At 40.9% G+C, this 18,309-nt stretch overlaps 1 protein-coding gene across 1 annotated transcript in view; it reads left to right on the forward strand.

Moving 5' to 3' along the window:
- prkci (protein kinase C, iota) overlaps positions 1-16,322 on the forward strand; it is a 29,574-nt gene extending 13,252 nt beyond the window's left edge. Inside the window, exons 4-18 of the mRNA XM_070844741.1 lie at positions 2,224-2,274; positions 3,261-3,346; positions 3,644-3,778; positions 3,913-3,967; positions 5,469-5,524; positions 6,443-6,619; positions 8,706-8,803; positions 9,277-9,363; positions 9,481-9,616; positions 9,760-9,847; positions 11,306-11,431; positions 11,915-11,994; positions 12,307-12,396; positions 14,281-14,396; positions 14,498-16,322. Coding sequence (XP_070700842.1) covers positions 2,224-2,274; positions 3,261-3,346; positions 3,644-3,778; positions 3,913-3,967; positions 5,469-5,524; positions 6,443-6,619; positions 8,706-8,803; positions 9,277-9,363; positions 9,481-9,616; positions 9,760-9,847; positions 11,306-11,431; positions 11,915-11,994; positions 12,307-12,396; positions 14,281-14,396; positions 14,498-14,585 — 1,469 coding nt within the window. The 3' untranslated portion in view covers positions 14,586-16,322. The remainder of the gene's footprint in view (positions 1-2,223; positions 2,275-3,260; positions 3,347-3,643; positions 3,779-3,912; positions 3,968-5,468; positions 5,525-6,442; positions 6,620-8,705; positions 8,804-9,276; positions 9,364-9,480; positions 9,617-9,759; positions 9,848-11,305; positions 11,432-11,914; positions 11,995-12,306; positions 12,397-14,280; positions 14,397-14,497) is intronic.
- The last annotated feature ends 1,987 nt before the right edge of the window (positions 16,323-18,309 follow it).

Raw genomic sequence — 18,309 nt, forward strand, 5'->3', positions numbered from 1 at the left:
AATAAGTCTCTACCGCTAATATTAGAAGAAATCACTGTAAATTCTTTCTCGCCTCATGAAGTGAAAAATAATTTCTTTCACATTGTTTCAGTATAAATTCTTGGGCTTGGTTAAATCTACAGAATGCGCTTCATTTTATGTTTTTGTTTTTTACAGTATAAAATGTATGAAGTTCATTTTGGCTTAACAATAAAAAATATGTCTGCGCTCTACTCCTTTCTTTACAGCGATTTCTGATGTAAACAAATCTTTACCAGTACCTGAACAGAACCAAAAAAATAGCAATAATATAGGTTATTTTTAGGTGTAATCTATTGTTTTTGTGCGTAATTAAAAAAAAAAAAAAACATTTTGGAGTGATGGCAGGCTCCAGGCTTGAGTTTTGAATTGACATACAGAGAAATATACATAACATCTACATCTTAGAAAAGCCCAACACAATTTATATAGAACAATTGACAACACGTAGGCTGAACTATAAACAAGAACCCAGAGATAACTCTGGGTTTGCAGATTCAGCGTTCATGTGAAAGAAGTGGACACATTCAGAACCATAAATGCAGTACTTCATTTAATACAAGATAAAATGGTGATACATACAGGACAAATTCAGTTGCAACGACAGCAGAAATTGATGTCCAACAAAGTGAAATGTAAGTAATGTTACTGCTGCCAAAGCAGAGAGGAGAAGAACCGATGTGAAGGCCTAATGGGGTCAGTCACTGACACGCTGCATTTATAATAATGGGAGCTAATTAAGAATGTGTGGATTATACTCTCTCATAAAAGAGGATAGAGTTTTTATTTACAATCAGGAAGGGATTGTTAGAGGCTCTGCTTTAAAACCAGCGTAGAAATGGAAAAAAGTCTACTGATCTATAAAAATATCTGCAGCTGTTTATTACCTGTCATTTTTTCGTCAAGTTATTGACAGGTTTTAATCGGATGCTCTCAGATTAACCGCGCAGCATAGGTTACCATGGTGACCGATCCCCGTTGAAATTATGTTTAAGCCCAAACATAGCTGACAGACCCACTAATCTTGCTTCGTAGTACAGGCAAAGAATACAAGTGTGGGGAAACTCAATGAAAACAGTCAACAATGATCCAAACTGACATTTAGATCTGGTTCACTTGTAGTCTGGGACTGTTTCTTCATGTGAAAATGGTTTGACTTTGGATTTTTTTTCTTCTCTTTTTCTGGTGTTATGTTCAGGCTACAAAAATGTTAATTACATATTTAGATTTGGCTCACCATCAATCTAAAAATCTCTGGGTCTGATGATGAGCTCACACTGCTTGCTTTTATGTTGTTTTCCCTCTCTTGTCTGTGTGTATTTGCGTGTCTGATTAAATCTGATCATAGATGGCTGGGTACTGTACACAACAAAGAAGCATCGGAACGTGTGGTTAATGCTGCACTGACCTGTGAAAACAACATTACTTTCGCTGTTGACGTCTGTCTGTGGGCCCTTGAGCTGCTTCGCATCCTCGTCTAAACTTAGCTTGACACATAGTCGTACAACTTCATAAATCTAGAAATCTAGAGGTCAGGGCTACCTCAGACGCAGGGTGGGCATTGAGGGGTGGAGGGGTTTTATATGCGGACTGATATAACACAACATTTGATTGACAGGCTGTGTGTGTATGTAACCTGGGGGTAGCTTGGACAGAGGCTGTGTGGTTAATGTAAAGTTTTAATCAAATCAGAGGTGAGGGGTCAGGAGTACAGTGGATGCCAGCGTGACGGCAGAGGATGAACAGAGGAGACGGGGGGGGGGGGTGAGGATGAGGATGGAGGAGAGGATGTGACGGTGCCGCAGGGGGGTCGCCAGGTCTGCTCGTTAACGAGCTTGAGCTGTAGCCCACGCCTCCCCTCTGACTCACACTGCTCCCAGTCTAGCTTGATCTGTCTGTCTTTCTCCCTCCCTCTCTCTCACACACACACACACATGCACACGCAAATATACACACACATACCATTTGACGGCTTCTTTAAGATTGCTTCTTTTCCCACTTCACTATCATAAAAACAACATGAGTGAATTCCATCAGAACTTGCTCGCAGCGACAGCTTTGTTACAGGTACCCTTAACTGCTGTCATGAGAGGAAGTGAAATGCACTCAGCAACATACAAACAGCCTTGAATGAATGCTGTCAAACCTGCCTTTCTTAGATGAAATAGACTTTCTAAGTGTAAATGTTTTTCTCTTGCTTTCCAGTGTTCCCATGTGTACCAGAGAAACCTGGCATGCCATGTCCGGGGGAAGACAGTGAGTTAAACCTTTTTTAGTTTTTCCTCATTTGTCAGCGGGGGCCACAAAGATACCTATATTCATATAAAGTATGTGGCATATAAACAAATTCTTTTACTCAAGACAATTTCAAAATGGCAACAAATCTAAATCAAATTAGTGTCAATAAGGCTGTACCCAGATATAGTCCACTACATAGGGAGTGCACCATTTTGTTGTGCTGTCCAAATGTATAGGGAGAATTAGTATCCCACAATGCATCAGGAAAAGTAGTGTACACCTGATGGCTACTAACCAAGCACATGTATTGGTCTGAAAGAAAAATGGTAGACTGACGTGATTAATAATGCAGAGAAAATGACAGGAGTAGAGTCTGAAAGTGTTTTTTCATTTTGCTGATGAGGAGTAAATAAGTGAATGAATTTGTTAAACGGTGATCAGAAATAATTTCAAAGCCTGTGGATGTGCATCAGCCTTTATAAACCTGTAAAGGAAACTCTGCATTTGAAATTGAAGTTAGCAAATGGAGAACATATTTGTAGTTGTGGAGAAATATTTAAATTAAATGTGTGTACATATTATATCAATGGTGAGGTAGGCACAAAAACAACTGTGAACTAAGGGTCCCACACTGTAAGTGACACTAAAGTTACACCAGCAAGGCCAAAATTTGTACTTGTGAATGTTTAGTGTCGACAGTGGAATGTTTTGCCCTTATAGATATTCCTGAACATCATTTTACAAATTCTAAATCTTTAGTGACTTCATCCTCCAGAAATTGAGCATTTGAATCAAACACTGTGGGTCTTTCTTTTCCCAGTGCAACTTTTACATCCCTGCAGCACACTGACCTTAACTTAGCTTTGCAGCAGGACTGTGAAATGTTATTTCTAAAGTGTGAGAAAATGGTGGTTCAGATGGTTTATTTTTTTCCTACACATTAAAACACAGATGCATATTCACAGGTAAAGCAGGACTTAGCCGTCCTTTCCCTCTTTTCACAGAGTCTATATATCGGCGTGGAGCCCGGCGCTGGAGGAAGCTTTACTACGCCAGTGGCCACGCCTTTCAGGCCAAACGCTTTAACAGGGTGAGACATGATACTGAATCTAGTTTTGGGGCTGTATGGTCCTTCACTCGTGTGCTTTCTGGTCTTCAAATGTTTTCGTGCTTTTTATTTAATGTTGTCTATTTCGCATAGTTTACATTATCACTGTTGAAATATTGTAGCAATGGAAATTAACTGCTGTTTTAAGTAAAACCTAAACACAATGCACATTTCAAAGCATCTTCTTCTTCTTTTATTATCATTATCATTATCATTATCATTATTATTATATGTGCTTGTTTGTGATGATGGTTTTTCTCTGCTTGCCCTCCCGAGCAGCGAGCCCACTGTGCCATCTGTGCAGACCGAATCTGGGGTCTGGGAAGACAAGGCTACAAATGCATCAACTGCAAACTGCTGGTGCACAAGAAGTGCCATAAACTAGTCACAGTGGAGTGTGGCAGACTGATCCAGGTGAGGCCTGTGACAAATGTCATACTCATTAGCCTGATGGCGTAAAGGGGATCGTTATCTTCCATGACTCAGACATATGCTTAAGGATTGTATTCAGTTTCTGTGTGTACTTAATGGCGAATGCTGTTCTCTAGGAAGCAATGCTGCCCGGCCCACCATCAAGTCCATTAGACCCAGCTGAACCACCAGGTAACACACACACACACACTGTTTACAAATGATAATTAGAAGTCTGAAACATTGAGAACCCTTTACTTGCATAAAATAAAGTGGTGTTGGTTTAGAAGCACATGAACACATGAACTGCTCATCAAACTACAGGCTTCTGTTAATTTTCACATTACAATTAATTCAAGTGAAGTCAAATTTTATTTGTATGGTTCAGAATCACAAATCAAATTGTGCCTCAGGGGGCTTTACAGTCTATGCAATACATGACACCCTCTGTCCTTAGACCCTCTGTAACATCAAAGCAGCAAGGTTTAGCTTTTTCCTCCAGGGTGGTCTCACTCTCTCACTTTTGAATCTCTCTGCCATTCTCATTGACATGAAGACCTAAATGGGCTCAATACCTGCAGCTTTTGACCTCTGTTCTTTAAAGATAAGACTGCTGATATCTTTTATTTTTGCTTTGCCATCAAATCCCAAAACCAACTGTGCGTTAGTCTGTCTCCCAATACTCTGACTTTCCCAGCTTATTTTTAGCTTTTACTCCTTTGTAACTTTGTTCGTTTGGCAGATGTAAATCTTATCACAAACATACATTTTATTCTTTAAAAAGGGTCAAACTAGGGGTGTCTTTGTAACCTAGTGGTTACGACACAAACCAAATAACACTGGCTCCACACTGGCAAAAATGTAGTTTTTAGTGAATGTTACTCAAACATGAATAAATTGTGAGTCCTGCAGCTGCATTGTGTTTATGGCATCAACTCAAAATAAACTACAATGTAGTAGTCATTGTAATAAAGGAGCATGTCAGCCTGTGCAGCTCACTAATGTGTTCTCAATAGTTTTTTGGACAAACAAATAAACTCATATCAAGCTGTGAACACACTTAATAGGATCCGTTTATTGTTGGTTTTTGTTTTTTTTACATGGGATTCGTTAACAGAAATATAGAATATCACTGGACGTACCCCTAAAGAATAAATAATCTAAGCTCAGGAGCTTGTTGGCCACCCAAACTACAAGCTGGTCAGCTGCTTTTAGGTTTACCTACAGCACCAGACTTAAGTCCAGTCAGGTGGTTGGGAGGCTGACTGGAGTGGGAGAGCTTAGGATCGTTGCTGCTATTGTTAGTGAGGCAGTTGAAAGGTCTTCCACTATCAATACTGGCATTATGGAAACATTTGGACGCTGCTATCTTTGTTTAAGCCTGTGCTGAAATGCCTCTGTGTTAGCAGCAATGATATGTGAAGACATGTATGTACAAATACATACATTACATTATACTCATTATTCTAAATATTCTGGTTTTGTTGTTTTGTTAAACAAGGGTGGATACAAAAGGATGTTTTCTTTTCTAACCAAGCAGAGAGAAATTACTCTGGCACTGCAGGGCTGTGAACAAAGCCTGCGACTGTCTCTCACCTACTTTTTTTCTTCCTTCTTCTCTTCTCTCCTATTTTTTCCCTCTCCCGCCTCCCCCTCTCCTTCTGTCTGTCTGTCACTTTCTCCTCTCTCGCAGGCCCCCAGAATAAAGACTCCAGAGAAAGCTTGCCTTACGATGGAGAAGAGAAAGAGGTGAGAGAGAAATCTTTTCAAACACAGTTGATGTGTGACTCATAATCTGTCAATCTGTCATGTTATCTAGATTGATATGTGTGTATATGTATATGTATGAGGGAGAAAACAGCGCTGTTTGTGCAAAAAGGAGAAAGGATAAGATCACCTGTAATTAGAAGCAGGATTTTGTCAGCTTACTTTGACTTTGTGTACGTTTGGGCGATACTTCTTCCACCTGCTGTGTGTGTGTGATATAGAGAGCATGCAGACGTAGGCACCCTTGGAGTGCTGTGCGTATTGATTTCCTTTGGTGGAGCTAATAAAGTAACCTTTTATCACAGCTCTTAACACCAGAGGCTGATTAATGGCCAGGGATGTAGTTTGGGTTTGGAGGGGGTTGTTGGGCCAAGCAGGAGAGCTGAAGATGGAAAAAGAATGGATCGAGTTGGACACAGATAGACGGAGATAAAAGAGGGCAGACCAAATGATCTTATCTTCGGTTCCATGTCTGACTCTGGGGAAGGGGGTTGTCACGTAGAGGGAGGTTAGATGGATAGGTAATGGAAACGGTTCACTACAGAACAGATTACAGGAGAGAAGAGATGAGAGGGGAAGATAGGTGAGGAATTGGTGAAGGTGGTGAAGTAGAACTAATAAAACAGGATCTTAATCTGATGGAGGTGGCATGATTTTATTTAATACACACGAGCAGGTCTTTGCTAAGGAGGAAGGTCCTTCCGAAGGAAATCAACCTCTTGCACAAACCAAATCACCGCCTGCATCAATAGTTCATTGAAAATCTTGAGCGAGGGGGATGTACTGACAATTTGCATGACAGATAGTTGCAGTGTTGGCTTTGTGTTTACCACATAATGTTGTTTACCGTTTGTATGATGGTCATGCTTGTCCTCTCACGCTGTGTTAATCGCCCCCCAGGCACGCAGCAGCAGAGACACAGGGAAATCGCCTTCCAGCCTGGGCCTGGCAGACTTTGATCTGCTCAGGGTGATCGGCAGAGGCAGCTACGCCAAGGTGCTGCTGGTGCAGCTGAAGAAGACGGAGCGCATCTACGCCATGAAGGTGGTGAAGAAGGAGCTGGTCAATGACGATGAGGTAAACGGTGCTGGTGTGTGACAAACCATCATAGTCAAAATGTTCTTTTATCGAGTTATGATCATGGATGGGTTCTGATAGCCTTCGAATCCCTTATCGAATCTCGCGTTCATGATCTCTCTTAGCCTCTTTTGCCTCTTTCTGACTCTACAGGCGTCTTCAAAGAAAAAAAAACTGGTGACGTATACAAACACGTGCTAACTCAGCGACTCAGTTGTTAACAAAACTGACTGACAGAACATGGCGGACTGCCTTAACTTAAACCATGGATGTATTATTACTCAATCGTTCTAAAGTGTAGATACACTTCACCAAAGTCATTTAAGCATTTAAGTCCCTTGATTGAATATTTTAATGAAGTATCTAAAATATCTTAACCTGATGATAAGAGGGGGGATAAGAAGGATCCCATGAGCTGATTTGGAACTGGATTCACATTTGATAAAATGCTATTGAAGCCCATCCGTAGCTATAATGTATGAGCTCCATGAATTCTTTACTGTGAATGAGACTTTTTTCTTTACATGCAGCTGAAGATGGGTTAAAGAGACATTAGCATTTATTGGTTCCAGATCAAATACAGAATTTAGCTCTACAGTCCTCTGTAGTGCTACGGTTTGATTTTTCCAGTTACATAAAAAAATATAATTGAAACCATTGTTTCCACTGTTTCACAAACCCCCAGAAGAGAGAAGTCTTCAAATGTCATGTCCTCTCTGACCAAGAGTCCAAAATCCAAACACATTCAATTAATTAAGAGAAAACAAATTGACCACTAGTTTGATGATTGATTAATCTATTAAGTCTTTCAAGCAAACATTTCAAAAAAATTTGACTGTTCCAGGTTCTTAAAAGTGGAAATTTGCTGATTTTTGTGGTTTTACATTGTAGTTAATTGAATATTTCTGGGTTTTGGACTATTTGTCAGACAGACCAAGTTATCTGATGAGGTCGCCTTTGGCTTTAGGATATTGTGATGCACATTTTTCACTATTTTCTAATAATTTAAAGACCAAACGGTTGATTGAGAAAATAATCATTAGATTAACTAGTAACAAAAACAACTGTAGATGCAGCCCTAATTAACAATTCTATAACACAGAGAAAAGCAGCAAATCCTCACATTTGAGAGGGTGGGACCAGAGAATGATGAATTAGTTTTTTTTCCCCTTTAAAAACAACTTAAAGCATCAATCAACTCTCAAGGTTTTTGTTAATGTCAATCAACTTATCAATTAATTGACTAATCACTTTAGTTTTAGACATTTCATGGAATCTTTCTCATTGAAAATAGCGAAAAAGCCTTAAAATCTGTAACAAGTGGGATCAGCCGTCTTCTTTTGAGAGGTTTAAAGGTGTGTCTACTTTAGAAGGGAAAACGTACACCATCTCAAATGTGAAACTCTCCCTTGGTCTTTACAGTGTGACAGTAACACTCCATAAATATAACACCTCCATCTCTTGAGATGGGAGAAGGTTTAGTTAATACTAAAGTCATCAGCTTTCTGTCACTGCCATGTATAATTAATGCAATTAGCACAATCAATGGGAGTGTTTGTTCATAGCGCAACTAACATTTGTCCCATGTGATTGAACATCCGTCTTGAGTATCTTGTCTGAAACACTTTGAGTTAAGTTGACAGACCCTTTCCAAGCCATCAGTCTTTCTAAGAAGGCGTAGATAAACCATCATGTCATCAAAAATTGATCTCGACGTACACATGTAGCAGCACAGCCAGAGGCAATGGGAGTAGTTAGCCTTGATTAGACGCACTTAGCGTGATTGACAAATTGACAAGTGCCTCTCGATCAATGGTGAAGTGTTCTGCTGTCCCTGCCCTGTCAGCGTGAGCAGCATCCGTGTCCACACATATTATCATCCAGCCGTCAATAGAGACCCGCTTCTGCTTCTACTGGCTCAGCCCTTTTCTCCTGCCGTTGTCCAACATGCACATGAGCGAGCCTCTATCTGTAGAGGATGGTCGATCAACTGCCGTGCTTATTCAGCTTAAATAAGTTCAAGGGGACTATGTCAGAATGATCTCTGACTTACTTGTGGGTGTGTTTTTCTCTGTTTCTCCTCCAGGACATTGATTGGGTCCAAACAGAAAAGCACGTTTTTGAGCAGGCCTCTAATCATCCCTTCCTGGTCGGACTCCACTCCTGTTTTCAGACAGAAAGCAGGTGAGAGCTTTTCTCGTGTTTAAGTCACACAGTTTCCTCCAGGCTGAGGAAAGTCTGAAAGAATTTGGAAAAATAATCAGATTCTGATGTCTGTATTGTGAGGCCGCCCCCTAATAGTCGTCCAAATATTAGGCGATGAGAAGAGACTTAGTTGACCAAGCTTTAATTGGTCGCAGGAAAAAAGAAAGTCAAACTGCATTTGCACCTTGTTAAAATCAGATCAAACCTAAACAGATGGACTGTGTTTGAAATGCTAGAGGGCATTTAATTTGAAAGGACGGACACAAGAAGTGGCGACACTCAGTCAGACATTAGCGTTTACATGGCTGATTCCTGTGGCTGTTACTGTAACAACTTGTCGATTAATGGCTTGAATTAATGGCTACTAGTCTTTTATTAAACCTTTGAACTACTGTATCGGAAATAAGTGAAATATATTGACTGATACTGTATAATATTTGCGTCTTTTACAGACTGTTCTTTGTTATTGAATATGTGAACGGTGGAGATCTCATGTTCCACATGCAGAGACAACGGAAACTCCCAGAAGAACACGCCAGGTGGAGTCCGACACACTGTTTGTCTTATGGCTCGTTAAATGCAGCAAGACAGATGTGATTTTATTCATTTATTTATTTTTTTGCATTTTGCGATTTACACTTGAATCTCTTTTTCAGATTTTACTCGGCAGAGATTAGTCTGGCACTCAACTACCTCCATGAGCGGGGAATCATCTACAGAGATCTGAAACTGGACAACGTGCTGCTGGACTCCGAGGGACACATCAAACTGACAGACTACGGCATGTGCAAGGTGTGGTTTACAGTTTACTGTCTATGAGAGGCGCTCATGATACCACAATGCACTTTAGATAAAAGCACCTGCAAAGCTGCACAAGTGTCAGTTTACAGCTCTCTGAGATGATCTCACAGCTGATGGTCTTTCTGTTTCTGCAGGAGGGTTTGAGACCGGGCGATACAACGAGCACTTTCTGTGGTACGCCTAATTACATCGCCCCCGAAATACTCCGAGGAGAGGATTACGGTGAGAATTACAACACACATGCACTTATCAGAAATGTTATCCTTTTATTGCTGTGTTACAGTACATGAGGCATTATGCAGTAATATCTGGGATGCTCTCAGTCATAGTAGTAGTACCTTGGTTCTTCTTAAAATAGTAAACACTAATAAAGCAAAAAATTAGGAAAAAAGGGATAAAGGGCTTTGGGTGGGGGCAGTGCAGAAGAGAAAGAAATACAAAATGAGAAGCGAGGTTAAAATGTGCAAAATAATAAAAAATGAAGACAACAAATGCTTGAAAAAGCAACAAAATAATCATGGAAGCAGCATCTCCTTAATGAATGCTGCTTTCTGTCTAAACTCAATACTAAGAGTGTATTTATTTGAAAAAAGTTCTTGTGATTTAAGGGTTAGTTGAAACACATGATTTACGAGTGTTTTTGGTGTTATTCTCAGTAAAATAGGCATTTTATTCTTATTTTTGACATGCCACAGTAGGAAAAGTGTAAATAATACACTGAATGATATCTGAATTCCATTTTGCTACCTCACTTTTAAAGGTCCTGCTATTGTGGGTGCTCGCTCACTGCCACAATGTCCATTATAAACTATAAACATTCTGGCTGAACGGTGTATTGTTCCAGCATCAAAATCTCTTTATGTAGATGTACAATGTTCCTGTTGGACGCACAGTAATAACTAGCCCATTCATGGTATCCTACATAATTCATTTTACTGCGTTTACATGGATTCTGGCACACGGTAAAATTAGGTGAGGCCTGAAGAGAATAACAGCATTGATACTAATAGACACTACCAGGCACAAAGTTATGATATCTTAACTTTTTGCCGTCCACTGCAACTGAATTTACAACTACATGTTTCGTCGCTCAAAACATACAATAAAAACCATGTAATAATTTAGTAATAGTTTAAAAATAAACATCATCATAGCAACAAATCATCATGCGTGTTTCGGTTTACCATCCAGAAAGTGTGTTTGCTTTTTTTATTTCTCATCTTTGGCTTGTCTGATAAATGCCTTTTAAGCAGTGGTTAGCACTGCTGCCTCACAGCAAGAAGTTAAAACCTGCTGGCAGTTTGAACCTGGGCCCTTTCTCTGTGGAGCATGTTCTCCCCATGCTTGCGTGGGTTCTCTCCTAGTTAATTGGTAACTCTAAATTGCCCTTTTGACTATAAATGGTCTTTGTGTGTTGACCCTATCATTGACTGGCGACCAGTCCAGGGTATACACCGCCTCTCACCCTATGTCAGCTGGGGTTGGCTCCAGCCGACCTGAAGGATAATCTGTACAGACTGGAGAATGGATTGGTTTCTGAATCCTCAAACTTTCTGATTATTTTCAGGTTTACTTTAAAATATTACAGATTTTCAGTGTAATCTCAGATGTTTGGACCCCACTGTATGTTCCCCTCTGGTCAGAAATATGATCTCTAACATACAAAGTGTGTGTCTTCAGGATTCAGTGTGGACTGGTGGGCGCTGGGCGTGCTGATGTTTGAGATGATGGCGGGCCGGTCGCCCTTCGACATTGTCGGAAGCTCTGACAACCCAGACCAGAACACAGAAGACTACCTCTTCCAAGGTAACACACACACACACACACACACACTGCTAAGGTTTATACCCGGATGAAAAAACAGCGCAGTAGCAAACATGTAACACCTTTGTATTGACACCTTTCGGTCACCTCTCCCACTACCAGGCACATGCCATCTGTTACAGGAAAATGTGTGAATGCATGCGTGTTTTTGTCGTTATTTCGTTGTAAACATGGCTTCAGATTGCAGTCTTCAAATTGTCAGTGTTGTCTTGTAGCTGTCTGGGAAGTCTAGGATTGACGGGAATTAAAATGTTTCCACTTGACAGACAAAGTCATATTTCAAGACACTTTTATCAAAAGCCATTGACACTTCATTGAAAGGCTGCTGTAAACATGTTCAACATGAGTATACCCGACAGAACTGAACTCATAACTGCAGAAGTGTCAGTACCATCCTCTGTCAGTGTAGCCTCAGGAGACTGTCTATCTCACCCCCCTCTCCCCCTTTCCTCTCACCTTCTGCAGTAATATTGGAAAAACAGATCAGAATCCCCCGCTCGTTGTCAGTCAAAGCCGCCAGTGTCCTCAAGGGATTCCTCAACAAGGTAAGAAGGGGTCAGACAGGCCTGGATCGATCTTAAACAGAGCTGGCTCCTGCTGGCCCCTGAGAATGACATTATTATGGCCATATTTAGAGTCAACTGCCACCTCGAACGTTCTTTCATTCTTCTTTCCCTCCCTGTGTGTCGGCTCTCCCATCTTTTCACCTCCACCTTCCTTGCAAATTCTCTCCTTTCTCATCTTCTCCACCTCTCCTTCCCGTCGTTTGACTTTTTTTACCTCTTCCACCATCATCACCTACTGTCTCTCACCCTCCTTTCTCCCACCTCCCCCTTCCCCCGCTCTCACTTCCACAGGATCCCAAGGAGCGTCTAGGCTGCCACCCTCAGACAGGCTTCGCCGACATTATGGGCCATCCATTCTTCCGAAACGTCGACTGGGACCTAGTGAGTGATTCACTCTTATTCCCTCCCTGTTTCTGTCTCTGGCTCTCTTCTACTTTTCTGCAGTTGCCTCATTCATCGCCTTAATCACGATTTCCCTCATAATCTCAAATGAAGGAAACCGGTACGTGCCGGCTGCCAGATGGGTCAAAATCAATCCATATATTGATCCTGCAGAGAAGGAAAAACAGAAAGCTGCTACAAGGCAACAGAAGGTCAAATCTAAGTGCAGGGTGGTCACCCTCTCTCTCCTGCCCTGCGGGTGTAGAAACTCTGTCGAAGCAGAGGGTTATTAGTGACGGGCGGAGACTCATGTCCTTGTGGAAAAACAGATGCATGGCTAGAAAAACAGGACAGAAATGGACAGACCAATATGGGGGCCAAAAATCAAAACAAAATGGGTAGACAAGTCATTTCAGCCCCATCGAGGTGTGAAACGCCTATTTATTGTCAGAAGGAAGCCACTAATTAGTCTGTCATTTATTATTAAAGAATTGTTCTGTTCCGACTTCCTTGTAAAATACTGAGATGTTCTTAAACGAGTGTGAAATGAACACCTGGGCCTGTATCAGAATCATAGGAATCCCACTGAAAGTTGAACTACGACTGAAAATTTATGAAACTTCCTTTTCTCACTTTCAGTGATGAGTAAAAGTTGTAAATTAAAAGAAAATGACTTTCCTGTGTTATGTAAAATGAAACTAATGTCTGAGTTTTTCTCACACATTGTGTTGTGACGTAAATGCATTTGAAAGACTGACAGGTTGATATAGATATAATTTTATATAGGGTTTCAACTAACTGTTACAACTTTAACAATTTAATTTATTGTTGAATTTGTTCGTTATTTTGTATCAAGATTTTGCTAAAAGTCTTGAGAAAAAATACATCTGAATCTGTGTACACGTGCAAACGATCAGACAGTTAATCTCTTTATGCAGACAGACAGACATGACCTTAACAAACAGACAGACAGGCATTCACTGGTGGATAACATGACAGACAGGCAGACAGACAGACAGGGCAGCTCGCCAGGGATCACCGTGACCTCTTTTTCCCTGTTTGGTCTGGAGCAGGGACCCACCAGTTGGTCTGGAGTGTCTGGAGGGATCAGCTTACACCCTTCCCACCGCTCTCCCCACACACACACACACACACACACACACACACACACACACACACACACACACACACACACACACACACACACACACTAACCTGTAAGTTCGCCCTGCTGTGCACCTGTCGGCCTGCAGGGGGAGCAGGTGTTAGTCTGTCTCTCAGTTGTTACAACACTTGTCTGCAGGCTGAGTTACCTCCACACAGTGATAAATGTATTCAGAAGCACTAATCACAAATGCGTCATCAGGATTTTTGGCATTGTTTTAAATGTCTGGAGCTTTTTTAAAAGAGGTGATGTTTGTTACTCAGCTGTAGTATTTATTTTTTATTTTTTTAAACAGGATAGAAATCCACAGTGGAAAGATTATGGCTTCTTTATGCTCAGTGTCCTTTTCAGTCCATTTTACATAAATGATAGGACCGGCCTGCAGGCAGATAAGGCTGCAATTTAGGATTATTTCCATCATCAATTAATCTTCTTATTGAAATTATGAGTTTAGTCTATAAAATGTTAGTCTTCATATTGCTGGTTTTGTCCAAGCAGTAGTCCATAATCCATAGTCCAAATCATTTTTTCACTGACTATAATACATGACACAGAAAACCAGCAAATCCCTACTTTATTTAATATTTTTGCTTGAAAATTAATCAGTATCTATCTTCATTTTGAATACTGAGAGTTTTACTCGCATGTGTTTTGTCACGTGTCAGTGAGGTCAGTGAAGATGGATGAGTTCCCACCTGATTCTTGTGTTGTTGTTTCAGCTGGAGCAGAAGCAGGTGGTCCCTCCTTTCAAGCCCAACATCTCAGGGGAATTCGGACTGGACAACTTTGACGCCCAGTTCACCAACGAGCCCATCCAGCTCACACCTGACGATGAGTCAGTTCCCATTTTATTATCTCCTCTGGTCATCTTATTATAAATAGTGTTTCATATAATGATGCCACCTAAAAACATCTAATTTCTTTTGTTTATTGCAGCGATGTGGTCAAGAAGATCGACCAGTCTGAGTTTGAAGGGTTTGAATACATCAACCCGCTCCTGATGTCGGCGGAGGAGTGTGTGTGAGGGACACGGCGTCCGTTTTCACACACACCTCCCACACACACACTCATGCACGTGTTACGTGGCGTCTCAGTGTCTTCAAGCTGCATGGTTACGAGACAACCTGACAACATCAACCTTCTGTTCGAGGGCCGCACATGCACAGTAGAACGCTTATTTGCCAAAACCAGTCTCACACTCAGCCATTTATAACCACTTGCCCTTAAGCCTACCTTCTTTCTTAATTATTTTTATATCATGTAAATCTGCACTGATATCAATCTTCTCATCGGGGCCTCTTTATCGGTAGCCGACGGGGCTACAAAGTTCTTCCAAGGTTACTGTACACGGGGGCCGGAGGGGGCGAGGCTCTGCCCCCAACAGATGAACTGAGCATCCTCTCCTTCCAGCTGGTGGGGTGCTTTCACTGCATATTTTATTTGTGTATATATGAATCTACTATTGAGAATAAATGTTAGACAAAGCCTTTTTAGCTTCAAGCCACAGTCAGACAAAACTGACAACTTAATCATCATAAAGTCATTATGAATTTGGCTTTGTGGCAAAGCCCCTTCTTTAGAGGAAAGAAGAATCATAACACTAGCCTTTGAAAAATACAAGATAAAAATCTATATATTTTTCTCTCTTTTTTTAAAAAAATGTAACATAGCAGTCATTACATATGTTGTTCTGCGTCTTTAAATGCGTGAGTAACAGAACCAAAATGGTTCAGTCTTTGTCGTTTAGATGAATACTCAACATATGGAAAACAGAAGGTGTCTGCTTCAAGTCCCGTCTCCCAGAATGAAGGAACGTACGCAGCAGCATCCGACCAACACTAACTACGAGTTAACGCTCTCAAACTGTGAACGAAAGAGCTCGCTATGCAGGCAAATGTGCTGGAAGAGTAGCACACCTGCACCTGAACGCTGCAGCACAGGTTAGGTTCAGCTGTGCAGACCATCCATGAAAAGTACATTCACACAGGACCAAAAAAAAAAAAAACATTTTTCAGAAAAACGTCTTGCTGGTACGAATTAGAGGGTACAGTATACACAAGGAAGATATGCTGTCCTATGTCATGGAATTTATAAATTCAGATTTGTTCTGCTCATTTTTAATACTATGCCTTTCTGAAACGTATGGTCTGTTCTCTCTTTTGCTCTTTTTGTACTTTCTCCATTCCACGTATGTCTTTTGTTGTAAATCAGTTATTAAGTGATTGTTGAAACGAGCTCGGACAGAAGTCCAAAGCCGTGACACAGAACAGTTTAGGTCCTGAAAACTGTAAACTGTGTCTGCTGTGCTCCATTTTTTTTTACCACAGTTTATTTTCTGAATTAGATATTTTGTAAAACTGCTGTGAAGCATATGAAGGCTCTGTAGAGCCGCTCTCTACCCCCTGACTGTACTGACACTACACGGTGGTGTGTGAACCTCCAGACTCTCGTCCAGTCGAAGTTTCTCTCTACTTGGAAAATGGTTTTGGGCTCACATGGTGACTGGAGGAACACATTCATCTGTTACATATTTTACTTTTACTTTATTGTTACTTTTTGTGAATCAGATTTAATTTTTCATTTTTTTATCACTACATTGATTCCAAAATGTTACTGGGTGAATCCAATGGAAACACTATTTGTTGTACTTGTTGTGTTTTGGGGGTGTTTACTACCCAGAGGACTCTGCTGACTTTTATTATTAGTGTGCAAAGAAAAAACAGACGGTAAAATAAACATTTAATTTCTCTCCTTGTGGTAATACGTGATTGAGTCATTCATTTAAACGGAAACTCTCACAATTTTGCACATAAGTCAGTCAACTCATTCAGAGGAACTTGTCTGAGGAAATAACCCCGATGATGTCACAGTGATGTCATCTTGAGACTAAATGTTTGACAGAAAACGGGGGGCATGAGTTTTGAACAATGAGCACACTTAAATGTAGGATACAGTGTTTTTGAGGCTCAACCTTTACTGGGAACTAAAAGTGAGGATGTCTGAGCCTCTGCTGCTCTAGTTTTGACCAGATTTTAATCTTTAATATGCTGTACTTCTATTTCTGTATAAGCACACTGAGAGCAACTTAAAAACTGGAGTGAAATCCCTTTTCGTATCGTCATGGGATAGAATTTACTCACTTCCAGTACATTCAGTTTTCCTCTGAGAAAGTGGCTCTTTTCCACTCACTGTTGGCAGACAGAATAAAAACTGTTTATGGAAAATACATGAATGAAACCAAAGCTGGTACCTTCAAATATAATTGAAACTTCCTGGTAGAGATCCTGCTTAAGTGTATTTCCTGTTTGCCATAAAAAAAAGGGGGGATTTTATGTTTTGTAATGTGAATTTATGCACTAAAAATCTCAACCTTAAAGGTTTTTTAACAGAAACATGACTTGCTGGGTAGAAGATTGTCCCTTTGAAGATTTGTAACCAAAGTAAGAGCCTGTAATGTGAACAAACAGACTAAAAGTCCCACAAAAATGTGGGTTTTTATTTTTTATTTTGGCAAAAAATTGAACACATGGCTGTCTGGACAGACTCATACCACCAGGCTTCTAATGGTTTTACAGCTGAGCCCAGACCTGAGCTCTCAGACCCACATGGGTGTCTGGAGAGAAGGGAATTAGGCTTGAGTCGTTAAGCTTGAGCTTTTCCACTCCAGCTGCCAGTGTCTCTGCTGGTCACGTGACACCAGCCCAGCTTTTAGAAGACCCTCGGCGTCCTCGGAGGTTAAAAGGTCATTGACACCATTGGTCTCCCCTGTGCCCTCACACAGCGCTGCACGTTGAGAGGTGGAAAAAAAGGTCATGGAAATGATGATGTGTCAAAAATAATAAAACGGATTGATTTGTGTGCTGCAATAAGTCGCACAATGGTGGATAGAAAACCATTGTGTGGGGCTTATTTCACATCCTGCACCACTAAACCATTGTATATTGTCTCAATTGAACCAGATTTTGTGGAAAATTACTCCCCTTGTGCAGCTACACGAGACAAACACAGCACTGCCGCACGCAGGACGAGGATAAATGTCTTTGCATAATTCTGTATTCCCATGATGGTATATTTGACATTGTTCCTGTGCCCTCTCCACTGGAGAACAGGGGTACGCCTCCCCAGGCGCTGTAGCTCCTCATCACCTTGTGGAAGACACAAGAAAGACTAACCTTGTATAATTAATGATGTAAAACGGAGGAGGACCTGAAAAACATCCAGTTTTAATTGCTCTTATCTTGTTGGGTGTTTTTTTTCCGTCCCTGAAGGGATTAATTAAGCAGCAGAAGAATCATACTCGGTGGTAAATGCAATCCCTTAGTAAAACACACACTGCGATTTAAGGTGCATGGCTGTTCTACTTAGCACAGCCTGCAAGCCATCACACTCCATTTACCGGAGCTCTTGACTATAGTGCTGAGGTAATGAGTTGTCCTGAGTGATTTCTAACATCTACAATATAAATATATTTGCACCGCCCTCCTTGCGAGGTAGCTTCAAATTGGTGTGTGCTGCTCCAGTGATGAGTGGAGGCATCTTGAGATGTAAAAGCATTTGTTTCATTAGCAGACCCTGGAGATGATACTACATGACCACGGCCTCAGAAACACGCACATACTGTATATAAATGAATGGGCCTACATGTGGAATAATGGAGCAACAACTGCTGTAATAAAAGACATTAATCAGATCAGGAGACAGACACACATTTGCTTAAGCATGTGACATAAACCAGTGGGATGAACGGA

Source organism: Pempheris klunzingeri, chromosome 15 (assembly GCF_042242105.1).
Source record: "Pempheris klunzingeri isolate RE-2024b chromosome 15, fPemKlu1.hap1, whole genome shotgun sequence".
Lineage (NCBI taxonomy): Eukaryota > Metazoa > Chordata > Actinopteri > Acropomatiformes > Pempheridae > Pempheris > Pempheris klunzingeri.